Source organism: Trachypithecus francoisi, unplaced genomic scaffold (genome assembly GCF_009764315.1).
Source record: "Trachypithecus francoisi isolate TF-2019V2 unplaced genomic scaffold, Tfra_2.0 Lachesis_group21, whole genome shotgun sequence".
Classification (NCBI taxonomy): domain Eukaryota; kingdom Metazoa; phylum Chordata; class Mammalia; order Primates; family Cercopithecidae; genus Trachypithecus; species Trachypithecus francoisi.
Genome location: NW_022681467.1, coordinates 33,364,756 through 33,391,811, shown reverse-complemented (window position 1 = coordinate 33,391,811; position 27,056 = coordinate 33,364,756). Strand labels below are relative to the sequence as shown.

At 40.3% G+C, this 27,056-nt stretch overlaps 1 protein-coding gene across 1 annotated transcript in view; it reads right to left on the bottom strand.

The window, feature by feature from the left end:
* Positions 1–27,056, bottom strand: part of CTNNBL1 (catenin beta like 1) — a 179,918-nt gene that overhangs the window by 127,266 nt on the left and 25,596 nt on the right. The window contains exons 2-4 of the mRNA XM_033186386.1: positions 13,742–13,930; positions 9,237–9,343; positions 132–271 (exon numbers count right to left, since the gene is read on the bottom strand). Of these exons, the coding sequence (XP_033042277.1) occupies positions 132–271; positions 9,237–9,343; positions 13,742–13,930 (436 nt within the window). The remainder of the gene's footprint in view (positions 1–131; positions 272–9,236; positions 9,344–13,741; positions 13,931–27,056) is intronic.

Here is a 27,056-nt window from a genome sequence, read left to right as displayed (position 1 = left end):
AGAAGATAATTAGAATGCAAACAGAACATCAGATTTTACAGCACACATCTACAAAGAGAGACAGGAGAGAGAGTAAACAGCACTTCCCCACCATGTCAGCTTTCCTACTGAGGTCAGATCTGAAAGGATATCTGTATTATCATGTCCAAGCAAGCCGAGAAGCGACTGTACGGCATTCAGCTCCACCAGAAGGTGGTACAGGTCTGGCATGGTGGCCACCACGTGCATCTCCTGAATGATGTCATTTAGGTCCAGCTCGGATTCCATGAACCTAGGAGGGAAAACAAGACATCATTAGAAGTAAAGGAGCACTATCAGCAATGAGGAGCAAACAGCAACAATCTAGACAACAAGACGATCTGTCAAAGTGTCTGTAACAGACCAACCAAGAAGTACACTCATCCAAACATCATACTGTCACACAATTTCCTTGGGAAATCGATTTCCTCATTACAGAAATCAATCTTGGATTCAGATCTCATTACAGGGTTCCCTTACTCTTGCAGTCACAAGCTGCCTTTCAGAGGCTCCCAAAGCATTTTGCAGCACTAAACGATCTGCCCACCTGTTCTACAGATTAGCTACCATTACCCCTTGGTGTGGCAATTCACTCTGTTGCCCTGAACATAGTTATCCTACTACCCATCCAAAAAGGGTTTCTCTTACTTCCCACTTCAGATCAAGGGCCAGTTATTCCCCTTACCCAAAGGAAGATAAGATTTTCTGTATCTAAAAATACCCTCCCTCTCCCTCCTCTTTGGAGCTGATTCAGAGGCAGATACCAAAGAAAAGCAGACCTAGTCTCTGGCATTCTACAATCACCACCAACTTTACACAGCATGATACTTTACTCACATTTCTACACCTGAACCTTTCAACAAACCTACGCCCAGGCGCTAAGAACAGAACTACTTTGCATTCACGCTGCATGCCCTCCCCCGGTGTTTGACATATAAGAAATGCCGATTAAGCCTTGGATGAACAAGACAGGAGGGTTTGTTCTGAGATGGAAATGAGCTAATCTGGCGTAAGGCAATTGAACAATACCCGACTGAGAGTGACTGAGAGGAAGCAGTTTTTAAACTGACTCTGGAGTCAGACTATCTGGGTATGAACCTGGCTTAGCCACCTACTTAGCCTCTCTATGCCTCAGTTTCTTCTGTAAATAGGGACAATAATGTTACCTGTCTCACAGGGCCGCTGTAAGGAGTAAATGAGTAAGGACATATAAAGCACTGAGAACAATGTCTAGCATAAAAAAGCACTATGTAATTATTTGTTCTCTTTACTGTTGCTGCTACTATTACTGTAATATGTCTATCTTCTCTTCTAGAAAGTAAACTTCTTAAAGACAGGAACTATATCTTTGTCTCTTATATCCACAGATGCCTACTAAATTAAATCGAGGGCGCAAAGAAAAGCAACACAAGCAGGGACTCTTGAAGTCACACAGGACTCATCAACTTCCAGATGCTGTGGGTCTGGGTAGATACAGCTTCTCCAAAAATCTGCAGTCAGTAAGGAACAAAATCTAGAGACTTAGAATTCTTTAAAACATGCCCATATTTTAGACATCTATTATTGTTTTTCTCCATTAGTATTTTTAATTATATGCTTATATATTTTTTCCCAGTTATAATATACTTCTAGTAGAAAACCAGGGAAAGAAAAGCAAGCCCTCAAAAACGTAAACAAATCATCCATAAGCCTACTAACCAAAAATAACCATTGATAATACTCTGTATGTTTAAGCCTTTTTCTCAACTCACAGACTTTTAAATTCTATGTTAGTGTATGATATAAGGCAAAGATCTAACTTTATTTTCTGTGAATGTCTGACCAACTGCTTTAATACCATGTATGTTTGCCTGTATGTTTAAGTCATTTTTCTCAACTCACAGACTTTACCCCACAAAAGTAAGCCTATATAGTATATAGTTCTATATTCAATTTTTGCTGTTGTTAATATAGGCTAAATAATTCCCCTTATCATTATTCTACTACAATAGGATAAGCCAATACCTGACAAACTGCTATAAGTCCTTCTCCTTCTACATGGCAAAATCCCTCACTCACCACAGCACTCTTCCCTGCTGAGCTGACATGGCTGGCCTCAGAATCCTTTTCAACACAGTGTTCCAAGAACAGACTATGAATCAATCACAGGCTGGGTGTGGCAGATTAAGCTTATCTACAATCCCTGTTCTAAATCATAGGTTAATGGCCATGTAGTATTCCCTTGAGTAGATATACTGTGATTTAACTAACCAATCCCCCTTTGTCAGGCATTCAGATCATTTCCAATTTTTTCCCCTTTAACAGATGACACTAAGATGTATATGCATTCCTAATTATTCTGTTAGGATAAATTCCCAGGAAGGAAAGGGCCAAGTCAAAAAGTATGATGACTTAAATAGATTTTGATACATTTTGCCAGAAAAGTACCAATAGCACATGAAGTGCCTGTTTCCCCTGACTCTCTTCACAAAGAGTATTTCCTCCAATTTGAGACAGAAAAGAAAACTCATTTTGTATTTTGCATTTCTGATAGTAAGATGGTTAATATTCTTGTAATGTTTACTATTTGTATTTATTCTTTGTCCATTCCTATTAGGAGGCTCATTTTGTTTATAGATTTATAAACACTGTATATTAAGGAAATTAATCTCTATTCTATGTTGCAAAAAAATAAAGTGTCTTTAATTTGTACATTGTGCTTTCTGACATAACGTTTTTTTTTCCTTTTGACATAAAGGTTTTAAAAAGTTCAAGTAGCAAAATCTTTGCCTTTATGAACTCTATTTTACATGTATCCTGAGCAAAATATTTTCTATGCTAAAAGAAGATATATTTTATGGTGTACTTTTATGTTTATATATTTAAATATTTAATCCATCTGAAATTTATTTTAGTGTATTGATAGAGGGCATGGATCTAACTTTATTTTCTGCAAATATTTGGCCAAGTGCTCCAATACCATAATCTATCCTTTCCCCACAGATTTAAAAAAACGTCATCTATCATACACTAAATTTTAATGTGTACTTTAATCTGTTTCTGGGCTCTTCACTCCATTTCATTGATTCATCTGTGAATTCCTGAGTCAGGACCATACTTTCACATTGTTATAGCTTTATAGTATGTTTTATGTCTGTTGCTGCAAAACACTCCCTTGTTGTTTTTATCTTTTAGTGTTTCCTTGCCTGTTCTCACTTATTATTCCAAGTAAATTTCATAATTATCTTAACAAGATTTTCCCCCAATACCTTTTTTTTAAAAGGCTCCCTTCTCTGCTTGCAAATAGATTATTTGTTTTAGATCACTTGAAGTGTGGAAGCTAAATCAGAATCATGACTCAGTAAGGCTGGTGTAGAAGGATTCACATATTCCATGGGCCAGGAGATCTATATAATCCTTGAACCCAAAGGCCTCAACAAACCTCTAAGGCTTATTTGCCTTATGTGAATGTGTGTATACGAGATTTCTGGAGAACAACCTGACAAAAGGTTTTTCCAGTTCACTTGGAAGAACCGGCAAGGGAGACTGGGCACTAAACAGTAAAAAACAAAATCGTGCTGAGTGCAGGACAAGATCTGGTGATTTGGGTGATCAACAGCGAACGTGACGGCTCATGCCTGTAATCCCAGCACTCTGGGAGGCCAAGGTGGGCGGGTCGCCCGAGGTCGGGAGTTTGAGTCCTGCCTGGCCAACACAGTGAAACCCCATCGCTACTAAAAACACAAAAATTAGCCAGGTGTGGTGGTGCACACTCGTAATCTCAGCTACTTGAGAAGCTGAGGCAGGAGAATTGCTTCAACCTGGGAGGTGGAGGTTGCAGTGAGCTAACATCGTGCCACTGCACTCCAGCCTGGGCGATGCAGCGAGACTCTGTCTCAAAAAAAAAAAGTGAAAGACTGTCAGTCACCTGGAGGGGTCTGTGCTCAGGCCTGTTTAGATCAAGTATTTTATTATTATTTTTTAATCAATAACATGAGCAAAGATATATAAAAGGCAAAACGAAAAAATGTTATATGACACAAAGCTTAAAGAGACAGTAAGCATAGCAGCTGACAGAATCAATTCAAAAGTTCCTGACAGGCAATAATGATGTGCCAAATCTAACCAAAGGAAAATTACCTGGGATCCACACAGAAAACTGCAGTGAACCAAAAAGTCAAGTACAAATGTGAAGGCTGGAAGAGACACAGTTTCATAAGGGCACATATGTTTCTTTCTGAACTTGATGGCTTTAGTGAACCATAACTGTGACACAAATCAGAACATGAGACAGTTCTGCCAGAGACAATTCCTTATTCATCTCTGGACATCCAGCACCTGACGCAGGCCTTGGTCCAACACAGAAACTTGGGAGATGCCTGTAAATGGGGGCAGAGATGAAAACAGCTGCCACAAGGTGGTTTTAGGGTACTTAAAAGAGAACAATACAGAGTTACACTGATTTAATGACCCTAAAACTTTGTGACGTCTGTTCAAGGAACCATCTTTTAGGAGGGATGTGGAAACCAATTCAGGGAAATGACCAAGATTCTAAGGAGACTAGATAATTTCATACACAAATTTGTTGAAATGCTTTCTCATTCTGAGTTGAAATTTTAAAAGCCAAAGATGCCAAATGATGGAATAGCTTTCTTTGGAAAGTTAGATCCTTCTCACTGGGATAGTTAATAAAGGGTAATATTTAAAAAAAAATAATAATAACAAGAGTTAGATGGTAGAATAGACTGTGCTTCTCAAGTTCCTTCCAACTTTGAGACTCGTCTTCCAAATATGGTCTCAACCCAATGCTTTTAAGTTTAGGAAGTCAGCAAATTATCAAAACAAAACAAACAAGCAGATAATAAAATTGCAAGCAGGGAAATATTACAAAAATCTACTGGGTCCAGTGTTAAGTGAGTAACAAGATATCATGAGAAATGCTGGGCTTGGGAATGAGACTGACCTGGGTCATACTCCCAGCCATGCTATTTACTAGATGTGTGGCCATGAACAGTGAATTGACAAATATTTACTGGGCACATACTAGGTGCCAGTCATTGTGTTAGGCACTGAGGATATAACAGATAAAATAATCCCTGTTTCTGGCCTCCATCAAATATAAATAATCTATTGCAAACAATTAATTATAAGGGTGCCTGGCACTACCCAAGAGAAGTGTCACTGGAACACAAAGTGTGGTGTCCCAACCTGATCAAGGAAGACACAGAATATTAACTAACTTATTGCTAGACCCTGATTTCTTTATCTTCCTAAACTATAGTGAGGATTAAAAGAGATAATATATATACAGTGCCTAATAATAGCTGGCACATAGTAAGTACTCAATGAATCTATGTACCCTCAAGTTTGTTATGCTGTCACAGTCGTCTTCTGTTTTGCCTGACCAAGCACAGCCCACTCATGAGCCTATTCATTTAAAGCACACACTACTATTTGCAGAGAACTGTCTTTAGGAATTAAGCATACTTTCAGCAATAGATGACTCACAGCTGGGGGAAAGCATCAAGTTAGAGGTGACGGGAAAGCAACAGAGCAACATATTAAAACAGTAACCCAGGCTGAGGATGGGGTCATCGATTCCATCTGATATGACAGAGAATATTTTCCTAGCCTGCCCATGTGCATTTGCTTCAGACCAGCAGGATATTCTCCTTCAACCACAGGGGTGAATATCAGCAAATGACCAGCAAAGCTCAAAAACACTGGGAAAGCTGCAGAAATTGACAAGTCCTAAATGCAATCACTGGTGGGGAAACATGATGCTCCCTCCATCGAACTAAATCAGCAGTTCTCAAAGTGTAGTCCTAGGACCCCAGGATGGGGTAGCGGGGTGGTTGAAGATCCTTTCAGAGAACGATAAGATCAAAACTATTTTATCATATATCTAAGACATCATTTGCCTTTTTCACTCTCATTCTCTCAGGAGTGTACAATGGAGTTTTCTGAAGGGCTACATGACATGATGACATCATTGCCCTGATGGCTAATGAAATGTGTGCTTGTCTATTCTTGTATTTTCCAGAATTTCCTAAGCACTTTGGGATATTCCATAATTTAAGAGTACAAGGAGATCCTGAGACCAAAAAGGTTGAAAATCAGTAAACTAAGTAATTCTGTCCCTGCAAAAATGAAGAGAAGAATGATGAAAGGACTTTCTAGGGAAACAGCACACTCCAGTCAATGTGGTATTTGGGAGAAAGATCGCGCAGTGCAAATTGGAGGTTGCATAAGGAGAACTGTCAACTGAATCTGAAATGCAGTCCAATGAAGAGAAGCGTTTTTGGGTACGCAATCAAAATGACAATTGGATATATGGGAAGATAAATCTGAATGTTTCTGATCTCAACCGGAAAGTTTCATCCGAATACGCTCTAGCAATTTTCATCTTAATTGCACCTCGCTGATCTAGAGAATTATGAAAGACACTGCATCAGTAAGAATTCAAGAACTCAAGGTTAAAACACAATGTAGTTTCCTAACCACTTTTTGACATGAAAAAAAAAATTCTTTATGCATAATTTCAATTTTCATATGTTCAGATTTTAAAACTAAAATATTGTATACATTGTCTGAATGAAAAACACTACTGATTTTTTAAAATAAAATCACACTGTCTTAAAGCCAGTTAATGAACTATAACACTAAGTACCTAAGATGTAGATGGTGAACATAACCTGCAGAAACTCTGCTCCATATTGACAGACATGTATCTACCAAGTGGGCAAAGGAAATACTGGTGTTCAAAGAAGTAAGCTGAATTTCTTACATTTCCCGTGTTATTAACCTGCAGCATAGCTTCTTTATAATGTATCCTTAGGTTCAAGCAATGGGGACGTAATAAAGACAACAGGGACTACATAAGCTCTCTTATGCTTATTGGGCACCTACAGCAAGGCAAGTACTGTGGTAGGCACTAGAGACAAACAAGACACAGTCAATCTCCTAAAAGGAACAGAGTATAATGCAGGAACCACTGAGTACAGAAATAACAACAAAACAAATGGCAAAGATGTTAAAGACTGATCACATGCATTGTGGGCAAGAACACAGGAAAAGAGATGCTGCTGCTGGACGAGAATTTAAAAATAGAGTGAGAAAATTGGCAGTAGCCATCATTAAAATGTACATACCCTTCAATCCGGGAATTCAAAATTTACGTATCTATCCTATGGAAACATATGCACACAAAGACACGTACAAGTAGGTTCACTATAGCATTCTTCATAAAAGCCAATATTTTAAATAATCAAATGTCCATCAATAGAAAATAATTAAATAAGTCATGGTATTTCCAAACCATGAAATACTATGCACCAGTTAAAAAAACACAAGGTAGACATGCCTGTGCTACAGACATGCCTGTACAGATCTGTTATATGACCCAAAAGATCAACGTGCAGAATATGTACGGTGTGATTTAAGTAGAAACAAATACATTTGCTTAATTAACTGTTCACAAGGTTCCTCTAGGCAGAGGAATAGAAAGAGATCAGAGCAGTGAAGGAGAACTTTCATTTTTCACCCTACTCATGTACCACTGGTATTTTCAGAATGACAATCTATTCATGCATTACTCATGTAATTACACACACACACACACAAACACACACACAGTGCTCCTGTATGGTGGAGATCAGTACAAAACCTGATAGGACTCTGGTGCTGGGTAAGCTGGGCCCTGCTCTATTAATAGCTATTCCTACTATCAAAGAGGGCTGTGGCCCTAGGCCCAGTAACCACCTTCTCCCCACCCTGCCTTCTCATTCACAGCATAGGGACAACACAGTTGACCACGCTGGCCTCACTAGGTTGCCGTGAAGACTCTGTGCCCTCTGACACCTCTGTGCCTCTGTTCATGCTCCTCATATTGCCTGGCATGCCTTTCTGTGTTATTTTCCACCTAATAAAAATTAATCTTCAAGGCTCAACTCAACTACTATCTTTTCTGTGACGCCCTCAATAGCCCCCAACTTGGTATATACTGTTTCTTCTTCTAAGCACCCACAGAACTCTGCTTATATCTCTTTTCAAGTGTCTGTTTCCTTCTACCTTGCCTTTAGAGTCAGTCTCCCTAGTAACCTATAAACTTGAGTGCAAAGACTGTACTACTCAACTGTTAATTGCCTGGGGGCCTTGGGCATATTAAGATTCATTAAAATTGTATGTCCTGGGAGGGACAAAGATAGGGAGAGAAAGAGGTTTAGAACATTAAAATTGTATAAATGTGAAAGTCCCCTTGGTTAGGATTCAAGACAGACTGAAAGATGCCAGATTCCTCATATTAGCACTTCACAGTGCACCAAGGTGCTAGTGCAGTAAAACTCACCTTAACTGTCATCTCATGGGCACCTACTATGTGCCAAGTACTAAGCTAAACATTTACCATTATTCTCCTTTAATCTTCATACAACCCGGTGAGGAAGGCATTATTTCTTTACACAGATGAGACACCCAAGGCTAAGAAAGGGGAAGTGACTTATTCAAAGAGATGTGTGTATCACACCAATATTTGTCTAACTTCAGAGTCTTTGACATGATCTCCACAGTAAAGCTATCACTAATGGCAGGCACAATTAGTCTTCTTTGGGCATTGAAAAGAATAATGCAGGAGAGTTAACATAGCAGGGCTGATCTTGAAAAGGGCTGGCTTACAAGGCTGGCCCTAGGCTGGCAGCCAGGAACTTGGCTTTTGAAATGTTCCCTACGTGATAAGGTTGCTGCTTTGTCAGCCCAGGGCACTGAACAGCTGCTTTCCTTCCAGGAGCCTACAATTTTGTTAGTTATTACTGGCAGAGAATGCCTACATGACCAGTCCTCCACAAAACCCTGAACTCAGAGTCTCAATCAAATGGTCTTCCCTGGACAGCATCACTGCACACATGTTGATGCATTTCATTGCTGAAGAAAGAAGCATGTCTGTATGATCCCACCCACTGGGAAGGAGAAAACATAGGAAGCCTGTATCTGAATTTCTCCAGATGCCACCTGATGTTGTGTTTTTCCCTTGCTGATCCTGTTGTGTGCCCTGTGTAATAAACCACAGCCCTGAGTATCACTGACTTTGAGTCCTAGGAGTCCTTCTAGTGATTTCCCAAACATGGGAGTCATCCTGGGATTCCTGACCCAAATCACAAAAGCCAAAACAAACCAAACCCAAAACAAAAGTAGCCAACGAAACGCCACAGAGGAGACAGGGTGTCAGTAGAACAGAACCTTACTTCTCTGGATTGTCTGGAAACTTAATCCGCAATTCTTGGTTTTTATATGATCTCTTTTCAAATGTGAGGATCATCTTCTTCACTGAGCTTTCATCCAATGGCTCCTCCTGGTACAAAGAGACAAATGCAACAACTTCAGTCCCCAGGGGGTTTCACATTCACTGTCACTACTTTCCTGTGGCTCTTATACCCCACCTCACTCTGCCATTGATCTTTCTGGGTTAAATGTACAGTACACACCTTATTTTTTGAGATGGAGTCTCGCTCTGTCGCCCAGGCTGGAGTGCAGTGGTGCGATCTTAGCTCACTGCAACCTCCACCTCTCAGGTTCAAGCAATTCTCCTGCCTCAGCTTCCCGAGTAGCTGGGACTACAGGCACATGCCACCACGCCTGGCTAATTTTTTTTGTATTTTTAGTAGAGACAGGGTTTCACCGTGTTAGCCAGGATGGTCTCGATCTCCTGACCTCGTGATCCACCCACCTCGGCCTCCCAAAGTGCTGGGATTACAGGTGTGAGCCACTGTGCCCAGCCACAGTACACACTTTGTCTCCCCAATTACAATGAGGAGTAAGGGCCTGTAATCACATGCTTCTTTTTGGGTATATCACTTTGGGTGTCTCACATAATGCCCACTCTCTGTAACACAGGAAATTCAGTTTGAGGTGTTAAACACTTACTGGGCACTTCGGCACTTCAGCACTTCAGAAGGCCAAGATGGGCGGATCACCTGAGGTCAGGAGTTTAAGACCAGCCTGGCCAACATGGCAAAACCTTATCTCTACTAAAAATACAGGCACACGCCTGTAGTCCCAGTTACTCAGGAGGTTGAGGCACAAGAATCACTCGAACCCTGGAAGCGGAGGTTGCAGTGAGCCGAGATTGTGCCACTGCACTCCAGCCTGGGTGACAGAGGGAGACTCTGTCTCAAAAAAAAAAGAAAAGGTGTTAAAGACTCATTCATTCGACAAATATTTCTTAAGCACACAGTAGGGTACAGAGTAAGCAATAATATTAGGTAATATTATTATACATTTACCTTGTCTTCCTTTGCTATACATGTAAGATAAGACTGAAAGGTTTAAAAGAATTGTTTAAGGTCAAGCTCTGAGTCAGTGACAGTGACCCTTAATCTTCTCCTACAGCAGAGGTTGGCAAACCGCAGCCCATGAGCCAAATCTAACCTACTGCCTGTTTTTGTACAGTGTGTAAACTAAGAATGGTTGCTAATTAGCTATAGTCACTGCTTAGCATTTCTTATATATTACTTTGCCTGGTCCTTACCAGATGCTGAGAAGGAATTCAGACAGGTACTTTGAATCCTGAAGTAGCATCAAGCATTTAGTAACCCTGCCTAGAGAATGCAGAAAAAAGCTAGTAGACCATACAGAATTTTCTGGCTTCATATATTGGAATAATACCTATGAAAGCAAATAGAACGAATATTTGAAAACTAAATCATTTTTTCTCCAAAAATTCTACACTAAAATTTCTCACATTTTATCTTCAGTTTACCTTCCAGTTTAAATTAATGTGCTGCAATGCACCCTGCTTCTCTCAATACTATCCCAACTCAAAGCTTCACAGCTTTGTAGTCATTGACCATAACTCACGCCTAAAAGCAATAAAGAAACTGCTATTAAGAGAACCTGAAATAGATCCTTTTGGAAAGCACTGAATCATTCCATAATTTTATAAGTACTCGAAAATGTTAGCTATTATTCTATTATTAAATTTCTATTTCCACATATTGGGCTTTAAGTGGGAGCTACCCATAAATTCCTTTTCAGCATGACACATTTCTTAGATTATACCAATGAGTCCTAGATCCCAAGGTTCTCTTTCGAACCCCTACCTCCTCCCCAGGGTCTACAGCTTAAAGAGAGGTTCCCTGATGTGGTAAAAACAAATCAGAGTCCTGGCTCAGTCAAGACTCAGAGCCTAATTTCACTACTTACTAGCCATGTGACAATGTTACTTTGCTGAATATATTCCTCAAAGCTTCATCAAGTCCAGCTAATTCTATCTCCTAAGTCTTTCCTAAATTCATCCACTACACACTTAGAATAAAATCCCAAACCCCTCACATGATCTATGTAAGGATCTGGCAGGATCTGCCCAGATAATCTCTCCAACCCCAAACCAGGGCAAAGACCCCCGTTGCTAGCCCATATCTACTTGTTCTGTGGCACAAGTAGACTCTCCAGTGTCTGGCACACAGCAGGTACTCAGTGAAGATCTGAGGAAGGAAAGAAGGAAAGAAGGAAAGGAGGAAAGGAGGAAGGGAGGAAAGGAGGAAGAGAGGAGGGGAGATGAGGGGAAGGGAGGGGGGAGGAGAGGGGAGAGGAGGGGAGAGGAGGGGAGAGGAGGGATGAAAATGTTACCTGTATCTCTCAAGGTCATAGAGATGACCTAAAGAAAATATGTACATAAAAGTGCTTTGTAAACTACATGAATGCAAGCTGTTATGGTTATTATTAGCAACAGGCACAATGTATCCAACATCCCACTAGAATTTAACTAAAATAATCAAAACATTTCTAGGAAAAGGTTAATTCACTTTCAAGCAAGCTCAATATCTGCTACTTTTCTTTTTCTTAGCTAACATCTTGCCCCACTCTGGAGAAAAACCACATTAATGTTAACACAGCTCTCACGGGATTTCCGAAGTCCTAGCCTCTCCAGGGTTTGGCCTTCCCTCTTTTAATTTCTCTCCAACACTAGGGGAAAACTGAATTATCAGTCTTAGTCATCAGCCACAGCAGTATCTCCAATAGCTCAACGTCAGAAACCAGAGGGAGATTTCAGAAAGATGAATGCTGGTGATGTAGCACAAAAAGGACAATAATATTTTACAAGTTCACATGACTTTACAGGGGCAAGCATCACTTGTTTTTCATCAAATGGGACTTTGGTGGCAGTGAGAAAATAACTCCTGGACTTGTAGCCTTCCATGTGTCATTTTTACAAAGTGATCTCTTTTTCCCTGTCCCTTAACAGAAGGGCTGGTCCCACATTACATTTCTGTCTCCCAGGCTAGAAACCACTTACCCATGACAGCTACTATCCTAATCCTCCAGTACCAGCCTTGCCCTACATGGGAATTATACCTGCCAATTAACTGCTGCTGCAGGGCTAACAGATTGAGCAGAAGCTGGTGAGGAGGGAAAGGAGGGAGGATGTGCTACACACACTGTTTGTCTAAGCCCTGGCAAGGCTGATGCCCTCAGAGAGGAAATTCAAAAATTCAGGACTGTTTCCCACCACATATTTCTAAAGTGCCATGATCTTTTAGGGGCAGACCCCCCAAATTAACACTAGTACAAATCCTAATAAGGAAATAGCTACTGTCACAGCACAGTGAAGACCTTTTTGGAATATGAATCCATTTTTTCTTCTTCTCAGATTCACACGCCAGCCTCATTTTTTAAATCCAAACTTAGCATCGTGTCTTTGAGGGAACCAAAAAACAGCTGGCTCTTAAGACTCTATTTCCATAATTCATATTGAACAAAATGCCAGAGTGAAATAACATACAAGTTAACACTTAAAGATTTAAAAAGACACAGAGGTAAGGTCATTTTGTTTTTAATCACTGATATTTTACCTCCACTCTTCCCAGCTTCATTCATTTATTCAATCAATAAATATTTATTAAGGGCCCACCAAGAGCTAGGTATTGCTCTGGGTACCAAAGATAGAGCTGTGAACAGAACAGAGCCAGTCTCTGTTTTCATGGGAGGTTGGGAGGAGGACAGCAATGAGCAAATAAACAACTAGAATTTCAAATCATGATACGTGCTGTGCAGACAATATACAGAATACAGTGATGAGGGAATGAGAGAACGGCTTGCAGGGCTACACAGGAAAGACTTCTTGGAGGAGGAAACATCTCACTGAGACCTGAATGTGAAGAAACCAGCCATACAAAGCATCAAGGAAGAAGAGCATTCCAACAGAGGGCACAGAGGTCCGAAGGTCCAGAGGCAGGAAGCAGTGGAAAGGCCCCAAGGCATCTTGTGGAACAGCAAAGAGAAAGGCCCTGAGGAGTCTCCTTCCCTAAGCTGTACTTTTGCAGTCACATCTAAATACCTAACAATGTGGCACCCCCTTAAACTTCTCCACTTTTGTTGCTTTGCTAATACCACCATTTTCTCTGCCTAAAAAGCCCTTCCTTCCACTTGATAAAATTTGACCCCTCTTTCAAAGGTAATAACACAAGTGCCTTCTATGTGTCCTCAGTAAGATCCAGGAAGCCTGCCCTGACCCTCCCCTACAGTACATAATAAGGAATAATTTGAAAACTCTGTCTTATTCTTTACATCTCGCAAGATGCTTCCCCAACTGCACTAACTTACTTAACCTTCACATTAACGCAATGAAATATGAATTCTTAACCCCATTTTACAGATGAAGATGGGAAGCTCAGACAAGCCGAGTATTTGGCCCAAAATTACATTCTACAGGGCCAGCCATCTCAGCTCCCACCCATCGCTGCCACGTTACCTCTTCCTCTTCCTCTTCCCCATCTCTGTCAATAATCTGAAGCAGCCTTTTTTTGTCATCATCCGCTTCTTCCACCACAGTCATTTCTTCTTCCCGATAGCGGCCACGTTCTCGAGTACCAGTTTGTTTCCGACGCATCTTCTGCTCCTCCTCTTCATCATCCCGGGGACGTTTTGTGCCCCTATTGGGCTGAGAGAAAAGAAACATAGGATTTTAGAGCTGGACATGACATAGAAGCTGGGCATGGTGGCTCACACCTATAATCCCAGCACTTTGGGAGGCCAAGGAGGGCAGATCTCTTGAACCCAGGAGTTTGAGACCAGCCTGGGCAACATGGTAAAACTCTGACTCTACAAAAAAATACAAAAAAAAAAACAGAGAAGACTTTGCAGGGCACAGACAGCAAATATCCTAAAAGCTTTCAAGAATTCTCTGACTCAAAAGCAGGCAGCATACAATTTCTCCCACCACATGGAGTAAAGCTCTATGTGGTCATTTTTCAGATCCTTAATGATTCTATAAATATACCATGAAAGTCAGTGGGAATTTTTTTATATACAGTTTTGCCGTTTCACAAAAGTTCCTATGTATATGGAAATAGCAACAAAGCTATCTTAAGATGGCAACGCTGGGTTAGGCTCACGTACTCGTCAAGATATAACTCCCGGCCGGGCGCGGTGGCTCAAGCTTGTAATCCCAGCACTTTGGGAGGCCGAGGCGGGCGGATCACGAGGTCAGGAGATCGAGACCATCCTGGCTAACACGGTGAAACCCCGTCTCTACTAAAAAATACAAAAAACTAGCAGGGCGAGGTGGCTGGTGCCTGTAGTCCCAGCTACTCGGGAGGCTGAGGCAGGAGAATGGCGTAAACCCGGGAGGCGGAGCTTGCAGTGAGCTGAGATCCGGCCACTGCACTCCAGCCCGGGCAACAGAGCGAGACTCTGTCTCAAAAAAAAAAAAAAAAAAAAAAAAAAAAAGATGTAACTCCCAATGTCAACCTCTTAGCACCTGGTTTTAATTCACATCTACAAAAGATTACAAAGCCTTTTCTACAGTTACTCACAAGTAGTCCAAATATAAAATAGTACATATGTAACTTCTGAATGTCTACTGCACTCCCAATTCTATTTTACAGAAGAGTTGAGTTAAGGCCTAGAGGCTGGGCAAAGGACCTAAATAGACACTTCTCAAAAGAAGATACACAAATGGCCAGAAGATATATGAAAAAAAAATGCTTACCATCACTAATCATCAGGGAAATGCAAAGAAAAACCACAATGAGTTATCACATCACACCTATCAGAATGGCTATCATGAAAAAGACAGAAGATAAAGTGTTGTTGAGGGTGTGGAGAAAAGAGAACTCTGTGCACTGTTGGTGGAAATACAAATAAATACAGCCATGATGGAAAACAGATGGAGGTTCCTCAAAAAATTAAAAACAGAATTATTATATGATCCAGCAATCCCACTTTTGGGTATGTAACCAACAGAATTGAATTCAGTATGCTGAGAAGATATCTGCCCTATTCCTTGTAGCATTATTCACAATAGCTAAGATATGGAAGCAACCTATGTGTCCGTCACTAGATGAATGGATTAAAAAAGTATATATACACAATAGAATTCTACTCAGCTCTAAAAAGCGGGGAAATTCTGACATTTGAGACAACCCGGATAAACCTGGAAGACATTAAGCTAAGTGAAATAAGCCAGGCACAGAAAGACAAATACCTCGTAATCTCACTTGTATGTGGAATCTAAAAAAGCTGAACTCATAGAAGTAGAGAGTAGAATAATCGTTACCAACGGCTGTGGAGGAAGGGAATGGAGGGAAATGTTGACTAAAGAGTATAAAGTTTCAGTAAGGCCAGGCGTGGTGGCTCACACCTGTAATCCCAGCACTTTGGGAGGCCGAGATGGGCAAATCACCTGAGGTCGGGAGTTCAAGACCAGCCTGACCAACATGGAGAAGCCCTGTCTCTGCTAAAAGTATAAAATTAACCAGGCGTAGTGGTGCATGCCTGTAATCCCAGATACTCGGGAGGCTGAGGCAGGAGAATCGCTTGAACCCAGGAGGCGGAGGTTGTGGTGAGCTGAGATCGTGCCATTCCAGCCTAGGCAACAAGAGTGAAACTCCGTCTCAAAAAAAAGAAAAGAAAAGTTTCAGTTAAACAGGAAGATAAGCTTTAGTAATTTATTGCACTGTATGCTGAATAAGTAATAATGCACTGTACATTTAAAAATTGATAAAACAGATTTTAAATATTTTCACCACAGAAAAAATATTAAAGGTGATGGATTTGTTAATTAGCTTGATGTAATCATTCCACACTGTAGACATACATCAAAATACCACCTTATACGCCATAAATATATACAATTATTTGCTAATTAAAAATAAAAGTTTTTAAATCAAATATAATAATAATAATAAAGGCCCAGAAGCCAAGTATTACATAAGATCACAAAACCATCAGCGCACCACTGAAAACAGAACTGGCACTTCCAGACTCCTAGTCCAAGGACCTTTCTACCATACTCTGGTAGGACCTCATTTTGCCTTTTATTGTTGTTGTTGTTTACTTTTTAGAGATGAGGTTTCACTATGTTGCCTAGGCTGGACCTCAACTTCTGGACTCCAGCAATCCTCCTGCCTCAGCCTTCTGAGTAGCTGAGACTACAGCTACTCATTTTGACTTTCACAATGCAATCCATTAAGAAGTTCTTAGTGTTGTTTTCCATTAAATTAGAATAAAACAGAGCAGTAGTGAAAGGGGCTTCAGAGCTGAAGAGACACAACACTGCCCAGACACCAAACAGCCCAGTGTCTCCATTCAGCTCAACTTACTCCTGATTCGACTCTGGGCCAGTCGCCTACCTCTCTAAACCTTAGTTTCCTTATCTGTAAATGGACATTATAATTCTTTCCTCTGTGAACTTCAAGTGAAAGAACTCTAAACCATAATGGTATTAAACAAATACATAAAATCATCACTGTGAGGTAATCCACATGATTCTGTCTTCTCCAACAAAACATTTGTGTTAGATTCTTCAATGAGATTTTCTTTATCTGATATAGGAATCACACCCACCAGCAATATGCTTGGTGCAATGTGGTATGTTACTACCAAACAGAAGAAAATGCCACTTTCACTGCCAGCCTGCTAAGTTGTTTGGTAATAAGAGAAAGTTTTCTATTATACATGTTACACATCTCCCCTTTTGACTTTTATTGAACTGTACTCTGCCAGTGGTAGAAAGTCATTCCCCTCTTTATTCATGTTTCCTGCTTGCTCCACATCCCAGGTGCTTTAGTAAGTCTGAGCATATGACATTGTTGAGAAAACTCACATTCGACAATTTCGTTTGTAGGGTACCACCTGCTATTTTTCACTCTCTTCCTAGTCTCCCTGAGCTAGATGATAATTTCATATGAACACACACTATTTTCCATAAGGACAAAAATTACAAAAATCTACTATCATCATTACTACTCTACCCTAAAAAAGAAAAATAAAAAGGAAAGCAACATGCCAGTAATCACAGACAGGCTACAATAAAAAAGGAGGTGGTGGTTTACATGTAAGAAGAGGAAAGGAAGGTAGATTCGTCCTAAAGGAGGGCAGGCTTCCAACTGGAAATCTGTAGCTCCTCAGCAGGTAAGGAACTTCAGCCCTCTGGGAAGACTAATTCTTTCAAGCTCATAAAAGAAGCCCTGCTGCGATTCTGATTAGCGTGAGCCTACTGCAGCAGCCAAGTCAAGGCATGAGCTCCATAGTTCTCCACGGAAAGGAGATTTCTAGATTGTTTATCTCCGAGGAGAGAAAGAAAAGGCAGTGGGCCACAGTTAAAAGAAGAAAGCTAAATATTGCCACAGTTAAGAAATGCAAAATAGAAAAATACACTAGCAATGTCTCCTTTGAACACATTTCCAATCCTCTTCTTTAAAACAAACATTTCAGAAGTCGGGGAGGACGGCCACGGCACTCCAGCCTGGGTGACAGAGCGAGACTCCGTCTCAAAAATAAAAATAAAATAAAATAAAAATAAAAATAAAAATAAAAAAAAGTCAGTGGAGGAGTTTCTTTTATTAAATTCCCATTAAAATAGCACTTTTCTTCTGCAGAACTTCAATCTTCACCACATCTCTGGCAATGAGAAGTAGTTAACAGCTCTATTTTATAAGCAGGAAGACAGGATGCCTAAGATCTTTTAATAAACTCTTGCAAAGACAACCTGCTCCCTTCTCAAAGTTGAATCTGACCTCTGGAAAACTGCTAATCTGCCAAGATTCCAGGACCCTAACTGAGACAGATCTGAGGAACTTTCAGGCAAGAACATTCACCTATAAATATGTCATATAAGACCTTGGTTACATTAAAACAATACTTTTTAAATCATTAATTCAACAAATAACTTACTAAAGAGTTACAACGCTTGAAGGATCTTCAAGCAATCAGCTGCCAGTCCCAGGCTTCCAACAGGGTCATGTATAAATAGGGACACAGGGATAAACAGGCCCAGTGTGGATTCTTGAGACAAGAATAACTCTGTTAACTTTTATCAATAGTGTGTAAGTATAACATCCCTAACAGGGTTACCTTTAAGTTCACCAACTGTTTCTCCAACCTTCTCCCTCACACACAGTATTCAGCTTTAGCTTTAGCTCCTCATGACAACTCTCCGGCATAGCCGAACCCAGCTGCGACAGCTCCTTCAGCAACACAGCAGCTCCCACCTCCCTCTCCAACAGAGAATACGCCATGCAAAGGCCCTGATATGGTGTATTTCCACATTTCTCTTCTAAAGGCAAAAACTGTAAGAACTTCTCTTCATTTCTCTTCTTAACCCTCAAATGTCTCTTTTTCAAACACTAACACTGCAAATTGTAAAGTTTTGAATCATTCCTGAGATTTGACCACTCTGAATAATAAGAGTTAGGATTCATTTCTTCAACTAAGTGCCAACTGTATGAGGTACTGTGATGGGTACTGGACACATAAGTGTGAACAAGACAAACACTGCCTTGTTATCAGAGCTTAACAATCTGGAACAGTGTTCAATCGAAATATAGTACAAGCCACAGATGTAATTTAAATTTTTTAGTAGCCACATTTAAAAAGAAACAGGTAATAATATGTTTATTTAATCTAACATACCCAAAATATCATTTCAACATGTAATCTATATTTAAAAATTACTAATTTGTTATTTTACATTCTTTTTTTTCACACTAGGTCCTTGGAATCTGGTATGTATTTTACACTTATGGTGTATCTCAATACAGACTGGCCCAATTTCATATACTCAACAGTCATATGAGGCCAGTGGCTACAGTACTGAATAGCACAGGCCTAGGGGATTTCCAACTGAGGGGTTCCAGCTCCCTGATACAAGCTAAAATGGATTTGCCTTTCCAGCAACATTGAATGAAATATGGACTAAAAAAGTTGAAGTCCTGCCTGTTCATGAAAGATTCACACTAAAAATTATGAAGCTAACTCAACAACCTGACCAAGAAATAAACTTCCTAATTTATATTTACCCAATATTCACCACTGAGAGAGCAATGGGTTATATAAAACAAAACAAGAATTGTAAGCAGGGAAGAAGCTCAGAGCTGTCAAACTGATTTCACCAAAGGGAAGCCAAAGGGCTCTTGATCCACAGAAAGAATGTAATACTCACAGCCTGTCAGAGAGGTCAACAGCTCAGGCTGAGCTCTCCCTGTGTCTTACACAACCAATCCCAACAGGCTTAAGCCATTCTTACCAGTCACCTCTGGAGACTAATTTGTTTTGGTATCTGAAAGGTATCTGGAATCCCTCAAGATGAAGGAATGACAAAAGCAACTGTTCTTAATAAAGTCATTTCTCTGCCTCTGCTGCCCACAGGACTAGAGAAAAATGATTAACTCTTAACTTCCGAACATCAGCCTTTAAGGGTTTTTACAATCTTCTAGAATTCCCTGCCTTACTCCCAATAGGTGGTAAGTGGTATAAAAGCTAAGCATTTCCCACCAACCAACCACACAGCTGGTAGCCTTTCTAGGATAAAGGTTTCCCATTCACTCAAAGCTCAGAGTAGGCTTCACGATAATAGACAGATGCCTTTACTCGCCAATAATCTTGAGGCTTATCACGTGTGTGTGTGTGTGTGTGTGTGTGTGTGTGTGTGTGGCTCCAACCATACCCCTGCAAACAGAAATCAAGACATCTTCATGAGAGCTCTGAAGGAGTTAAAAAAATTAAGCAATCTGCCTAGGATACTCCCTGCGTACCCAGACAATATCCAACCTAAGCTTTGGGTTTCATTTTTTCCTCTTTTTTTTTTTTTTAATTAAAAAGCAGTGAGAAGCTGTAGCTATAATGAGGGGCTGTGGGAACATGCAGTTATATTGAGCTCAAAGTAATGTACCATAGGAAGAGGCTACATCACCAGAACGAATCCTAAATTAAAACTCCACTATGAAACCAACCCCATTTCCTCTGAGCGTGCAATCTATATTATCACATTTATGGGCTGTCTCGACCTCAATTAGGCTTGGGGGCAGGGGGTGGGGGAGAGAACTTCTGTAATGAGCAATAATAGCATCATTATGATAAATTATGAAAACACACAATGCAATTATTAATGTGAAGAGCGCATTTGTATCAGAATGTACGAGTGTAAATGTGTGCATGTGGTGTGTCTAAAGACAGCTCAACATTCCAAGTTCCCTGGCTAAGAAAGGGGATAATTTGTAAAAGGTACTTTTATGAAAAAAGATGTCCAATTCTAATAAGAAAATGGAAAAAGTCAAAGGAAACCTTCTAAACCTTGTAACAAACCAAGAATTCTTCATCTAGAACTTAAGAGCTTGGCTAACTTCAGAAAAGGATCTTCCAAATGGGGCATGAGGTACTGTTTCCAAGATATCAGACAACAGGAAAGACAGTAATTTGAGCCAGGAGAAGGAGATAATTTAGTCTTTCTCTCTCTTTATATTAATAGAATAGGGAAATCTGAGATGAGTGAGTTTAAGCTACTTGCCTATGGTGAGCAAGACCACAAGGCTTCTAAATCCCAATATAGTGCTTTTTCTTTTTCTCCATCTTACCTTAAAACTGGTTGGTAAGAAAATAAGAGGACCCAGAAGCAGCCACTAGTAAATAAGTAAACAAAGCTACTATTAAAATATAAGAACACAGATTAGTGGCTATTTTAGACAGGATATAACTAGAAATAAACCACCATCAACAGGAAAAGGCTTTCAATTCATTACTGCTAGAGCTAATGATTCCTAATCTGCTTGCAACGGTGATAACCTGTATGGAGAATGAGTTTTAAAGTCAATTTTTCCTAAACTCAAATCCTAGCACCTCTACTCAGCAGCCCTGGAAAGTAAGTTATTCCCTCTACGCTTCAGTTTTCTCAGTCTATAAGCTGAGAACAATAACCTCTTTCACACAGACATGTATGCATATATGTATGCATGTACATAAAAGCCTATGTTTCTTTTCTTTTTTTGAGACGGAACCTCACTCTGTCACCTAGGCTGGAGTGCAGTGGTGTGATCTCGGCTCACTGCAATCTCCGCCTCCTGGGTTCAAGCGATTCTCCTGTCTCAACCTCCTAAGTAGCTGGGACTACAGGCATGTGCCAGCACACCCAGCTCATTTTTATATTTCTGGTAGGGATGGGGTTACACCATGTTGACGAGGCTGGTCTCGAAAGTGTGACCTCAAATGATCAGCCTGCCTCGGCCTCCCAAAGTGCTGAAATTACAGGCATGAGCTACTGCGCCCAGTCTAAACGCCTGGGTTCCTAAAGTACAGAAGCAGTTTGGTCCATAGAAAACACCACACTGAGCTCCCTATCTCTCCTGACATACTTGATTAAAGGAGGCGGGCTAGGTGCAGTGGCTCACCCTGTAATCCCAACACTTTGGGAGGCCGAGGCGGGAAGATCACCTGAGTTCGGGAGTTGGAGACCATCCTGGCTAACACGGTGAAACACCGTATCTACTAAAAATAAAAAATTAGCCAGTCATGGTGGCGTGTGCCTGTAATCCCAGCTACTGGGGAGGCTGAGGCAGGAGAACTGCGTGAACGAGGGAGGCGGAGGTTGTGGTGAGCTGAGATCGTGCCACTGCACTCCAGCCTGGGCAACAAGAGCAAAACTCTGTCTCAAAAAAAAAAAAAAAAAAAATCAAAGAGGCTCAAGGTTGGAAAGAACTCTGACCACTAACAGTTAGGTTTTTATATGTGGATCCCTTTTCTAATGTCAAAATATTTGACAAGACCAACCAGGTGAAGTGGCGCACGCCTGTAATCTCAACAATTTGGGAGGCAGAGTGGGGAGGCTCGCTTGAGCTCAGGAGTTCGAGACCAGCCTCAGCAACATAGTGAGAACCTGTCTCTACAAAAAATTGTAAAAATTAGCAGAGCATAATGGCATGCACCTGTAGTCCCAACTACTCGGGAGGCTGAGGTGAGAGGATCACTTGAGCCCAGGAGGCTGCAGTGAGCCAAGGTCGTGCCACTGTACTCCAGTCTGGGTGACACAGACAGACCCTGTCTCAAAAAAAGGAAAAAAAAAAAAAAAATGACAGGACCACCTGTCCCCCAGACTTCCATTTTTTGGTACCCAATGATTAAGACACAATGACGACAAACAAATAAATTACTGTATATTATTTGGTAATATTTTTCATTGAATTTGTGTTTTTAATGTCCACATTGACAAAAAAAGAGAGGAGAGAGAGAGATTATGTATTCATTTCTCAGAAAATGCTTGTGTACTTCTGGATCCACAACTTCTTGCAATAATTCTGAGGCTATCTAGAGACAGTTCAGGCATCAGGCACCCTTGATCTCACCCAGTTATCTATGTTAGGCTTGAATCCTTTTTAACATATCTCTGCCCAGGCATATACCAGGGCTTTCCTAACACCTCCAGTGACCAGATACTCACCTCCTCCCTAAACTGTGCCCCCTCCACCTTTGAATCACTCAGTTAGGAAGCTCATTCAATTGAGGAGAAACCCTTCCACTTACACTCTCCTTTCATGGTTCCTAATACTTCTCCCTTTAAGGAAAGGTAAAACATGTCTAGTCCCGCTCATATTAAAAAAAAAAATTACATTTTTCAAGACAGCAATGCTTCTTATTTCTTCCTTCCCAATTGCCTTTTCTATTTCAGAATAAACACTTTCAATAAGACGGTTGGGCAAGGGGCAACAGAGGAGAGGAGGGGGGTACACACATAATCATATTCCTTCCTACCATTATTTTGGAATTTCATAATTTTAAAGCTTTCTAATACCTCTTGGAATAATTAGACATATGGAATGTCGCAAACCCGCTTGTGGATGCATTGGTCTAACCAAATTGAAATGCTCAGAAATCATCTGCTGTTAACCTCTTCTGATTACCTTTTGTCAGAATAAAAGGGAGTTTTCAAACATTCATTTTTACCAGATGGTAGTGAGTGGCCTGACCCAGAAGTTACAGATGAGTTGCAGTAATGAGTTTTCCCTTGCCTTTACTGGCTGCACATTCACTGGTGACATTTTACAACTAGGACTTCTGGCTCAATCAATATTTGCAGGCATGAAACCTGCCAAAGTTAACATCAGGGCTCCCTTGCAAATTTGCTTAAGGCACCACAAATGAAAAAGCTCACACTCTCTAATGCTGCAACTATCATCAGCCAAAGTTCATAATTAGAGATCAAAGGAATCAGAGACAGAAAATGCCACTCACCTCAAAGGGTTGTTGTGATGATTAAACAATACACCTTACAAAGGTGCCCTAGGTAAACTACAAATCGCTATACCAATGAAAGGTGTTATGATCATCATATTTTTAGGAAACGTCTGAGTGAAAATGCCAGATATTAATATATAAATATATACTACACCTCTGCAAATTTGCAAGACTAGCTTCAAAAAAAGATCAATGAATTATGTCAACCTACTACCTTTTTTACTGGAGGAAAAAATAGGTATCAAGAGCTCCTCAAAATCCCAAAGGAGAGTCTTTGCAAAATATAAAAGAGAACCACCATTTATGCCCAATTAAAAAAAAATTACAGGCAATAAGACTACAGTAATTACTGGAGAATATGGTCTTTATCAATGTTCACAATGAAGGGGAAAATATCAATGTATCAAAAAGCAAAATTACAGTCTCACTTATGATCTGTAATCTGATTGGCTGACAGCTAAGATGGATGTGATTTATGATTTAAATCACTAGTCATGAAGACTACTTAATCCATTTTTCCTACCAAAAAATTCTTATTCCTTGTTAAAGCCTGAATATACATTCATCTCACCGCCAAAGGGTGTATAGATTTCTTTTTTAGAAGTACAAACTATACTTTAATGTCCATGATTTACTTTGACATCTGCTCTGATTGATTCTACAGCTACATCAGAAAGCTGAATGTTGATTCAGTTCCTTTATCAAAACTAACATAGGCAGATTACTTGTAAAGTTATTGGAAGGCAAACTATCTCCATTTTAGCACACTTATGAATCTGTTTTGTCAGCTACACCAGAACCATCAGCATCCATTCATTCATTAAGGAAGTATTTACTGAGCTAAAAGAACCTGAACATCACTCTATTAGGTGCTGGAGGGACTGTTAGACATCAATTTAACAACAAAACAGCACTGATCTAAAAGAAGTAAGGTGGTACAATGCAAATAGCAGAAAACCAAAAATCAGAAAAATCTGGGTTCTAGTGGTAAATCACTTAAGAGCCACGTGACCTTGGATAAGTCATTAGACTTATCAATGCTGCATTTATAAAAATGCTCAGCCCTTGCTTTGCTATCTCACAGGGCTAACTTTACTTTAGTTGGCTAAGGGATAGGAAGATTAAAATGAGATAAAAATACAGGACTTCAGAAAGAAAGCACAGAATACAGTTTCTCTCATTGATTGCAAACTGCAAAGCCCTGTATATACAACAGACTTTATTTATTTATTTATTTATTTATTTTAGATGGCGTCTCACTTTGTCTCCCTGGATGGAGTGCAGTGGCGCGATCTTGGCTCACTGAAACCTCCACCTCGTGGGTACAAGCAATTCTCCTGCCTCAGTCTCCCAAGTAGTTGGGACTACAGGCGTGCACTACCACACCTGACTAATTTTTGTATTTTTAGTAGAGATGGGGTTTTTTCATGTTGGCCAGGCTGGTCTCAAACTCCTGACCTCAAATGATCCGCCTGCCTTGACCCCCAAAAGTGCTGGGATTACAGGCATGAGCAACCATGCCTGGCCAGACTTTAAATTATTTAAAGCCAGCTTTTGACAAAGAACATAAGAAGATGATCGTAGATGAAAAAATACTGAGTAGTCCATAAGCATATAAAAAGTAGCCCAACCTCATTAGAAATCAGGGAAATGTACATAAAACCATTAGTTATCATCGGATTGACAAAAATGAAAAAATAAAAAATCTGATAATATCAAGGGTTGGTGAGGATAGGGGGAAGCAAGAACTGTTAATATTTGCTGACAGAGAAGTATAAATGAGTACAGAGCAAATTGGTGAGGCCAAATACCACTGATGCATATATTCTATGACTATCTCAGTAGTTCTACTACTAGGGACATAGACATTAGAGAAATGGCACACATATACACAAGGAGTTATTTAAAGAATGACCACTGGACAATAAGAAACAAAGTTAAATGATCTATGGATGCATGCATAAATAGTAACAGTAAGAAAAAAGTACATGAGAATAATAATCACCAAATTCAGGATAGTGATTGCTTCTAAAGGAGGTTAAGAGAGAAACTGGATTAGGGAGGAGTATGTGATGAAACGAGATTAGGGAAGGGTGCAAAGGAGACTTTATCTATATTTATAATGTTTTATTTCTTAAAGTAAGATCTGAAGGAAAGTTGGCAAAATGGTGTGATTATGCACACACTGAAGAAAGAAAGGTTGGGGGGACCACCAGAAGCTAGCAAGGATCATGCAGACCAAGTCATGCCCAACTGGCTGTGCTTCTTTGATATTGTTACTGTTGATTAAGATTAAGGGTTTATAATACTCACAGGGTACCTGAAAGTCAACAAGATCTCTCACAGAGTTATTCAGTGAGTCAACAGGATGACCAGCTGTAATTATTTTTAAAGCTAATGCATAGTATGGGTGCACTTTTAGAAGTATAAAACCCAACTCACCCTAGCTCGACAGCAGTGAGTTAGCTACTGTGCGTTAAAAGAGACATTACCAACTGGAGAATATATGAGCAGGATAGCAGAGGGTCTGGAAGCCTTGCTATAGGAAAAATCAATAATGGAATCCAAGAAGAGTCAGGGAGGGACCCAGGAGTGAATCGCCATCGGTTATTAACAGATGCCTTAGAATAGAGTAAGTGCAAACAGTGCTACAAAAAATGGCAGATCACCTTCCATCCCCCTTCACTGCAACTAGAGAAGTCGTACTCAGTCTTAAGCTCCTGCTCAAATGTCACCTCCCTTGAGAGTCCTCTACATACTCCAGTAAGACTTGTCAGCTTCCTCAACGGTGTATCAGATCTCTCCCAGTACACCATGTATGTGTGAGTAAGTCTCTGTTTCCTCTACTAAATCATGAGCTAGGTCTTCAAGAGTAGGGATCCTAGGATTTGACCCTTGCTCCTAATAAATATCTCATAAATATCTCGGCACCTAAGAATGCCTTGTTCACAGCAGGCACTTAACCCTAAATCAATGAGAGACAGATTTTTGGCTCCATATATATTAGCATATACATACTCACTAAAGTGAAAAAGAAAAAGACACATTCACTGAAAGTGTCCCAACAGAGTCCAAATTATATGTCATGCTGCTGTCAACAGGCCCTCCTGGCTGGATTCTCTAGGCCTCTAAGATTCTCGTAGCCAATGTCCGGGCCTTAACCCAATTTAAATGAAAACTATTTTTCTGTTTTTCAAAACAATAATTTACCATCACCTGTTTTTAATTTAAAAATAATTTATTTTATTCATCCTGTTGAAAAGGTTTTTAAGTCATATAGGCCATGGAATGTGGCTCACGCCAGTAATCTTAGCAATTTGGGAGGCCAAAGCAAGAGGACTGCTTCAGCCTAGGAGTTCAAGAACAGTCTGGGAAACAGTGAGACCCTGTGTCTACAAAAAATAAATTGAGGCCGGGCATAGTGGCTCACGTCTGTAATCCCAGCACTTTGGGAGGCTGAGATGAGCGGATCATGAGGTCAGGAGATGGAGACCATCCTGGCTAACATGGTGAAACCCCATCTCTACTAAAAATACAAAAAAATTAGCCGGGCGTGGTGGCGG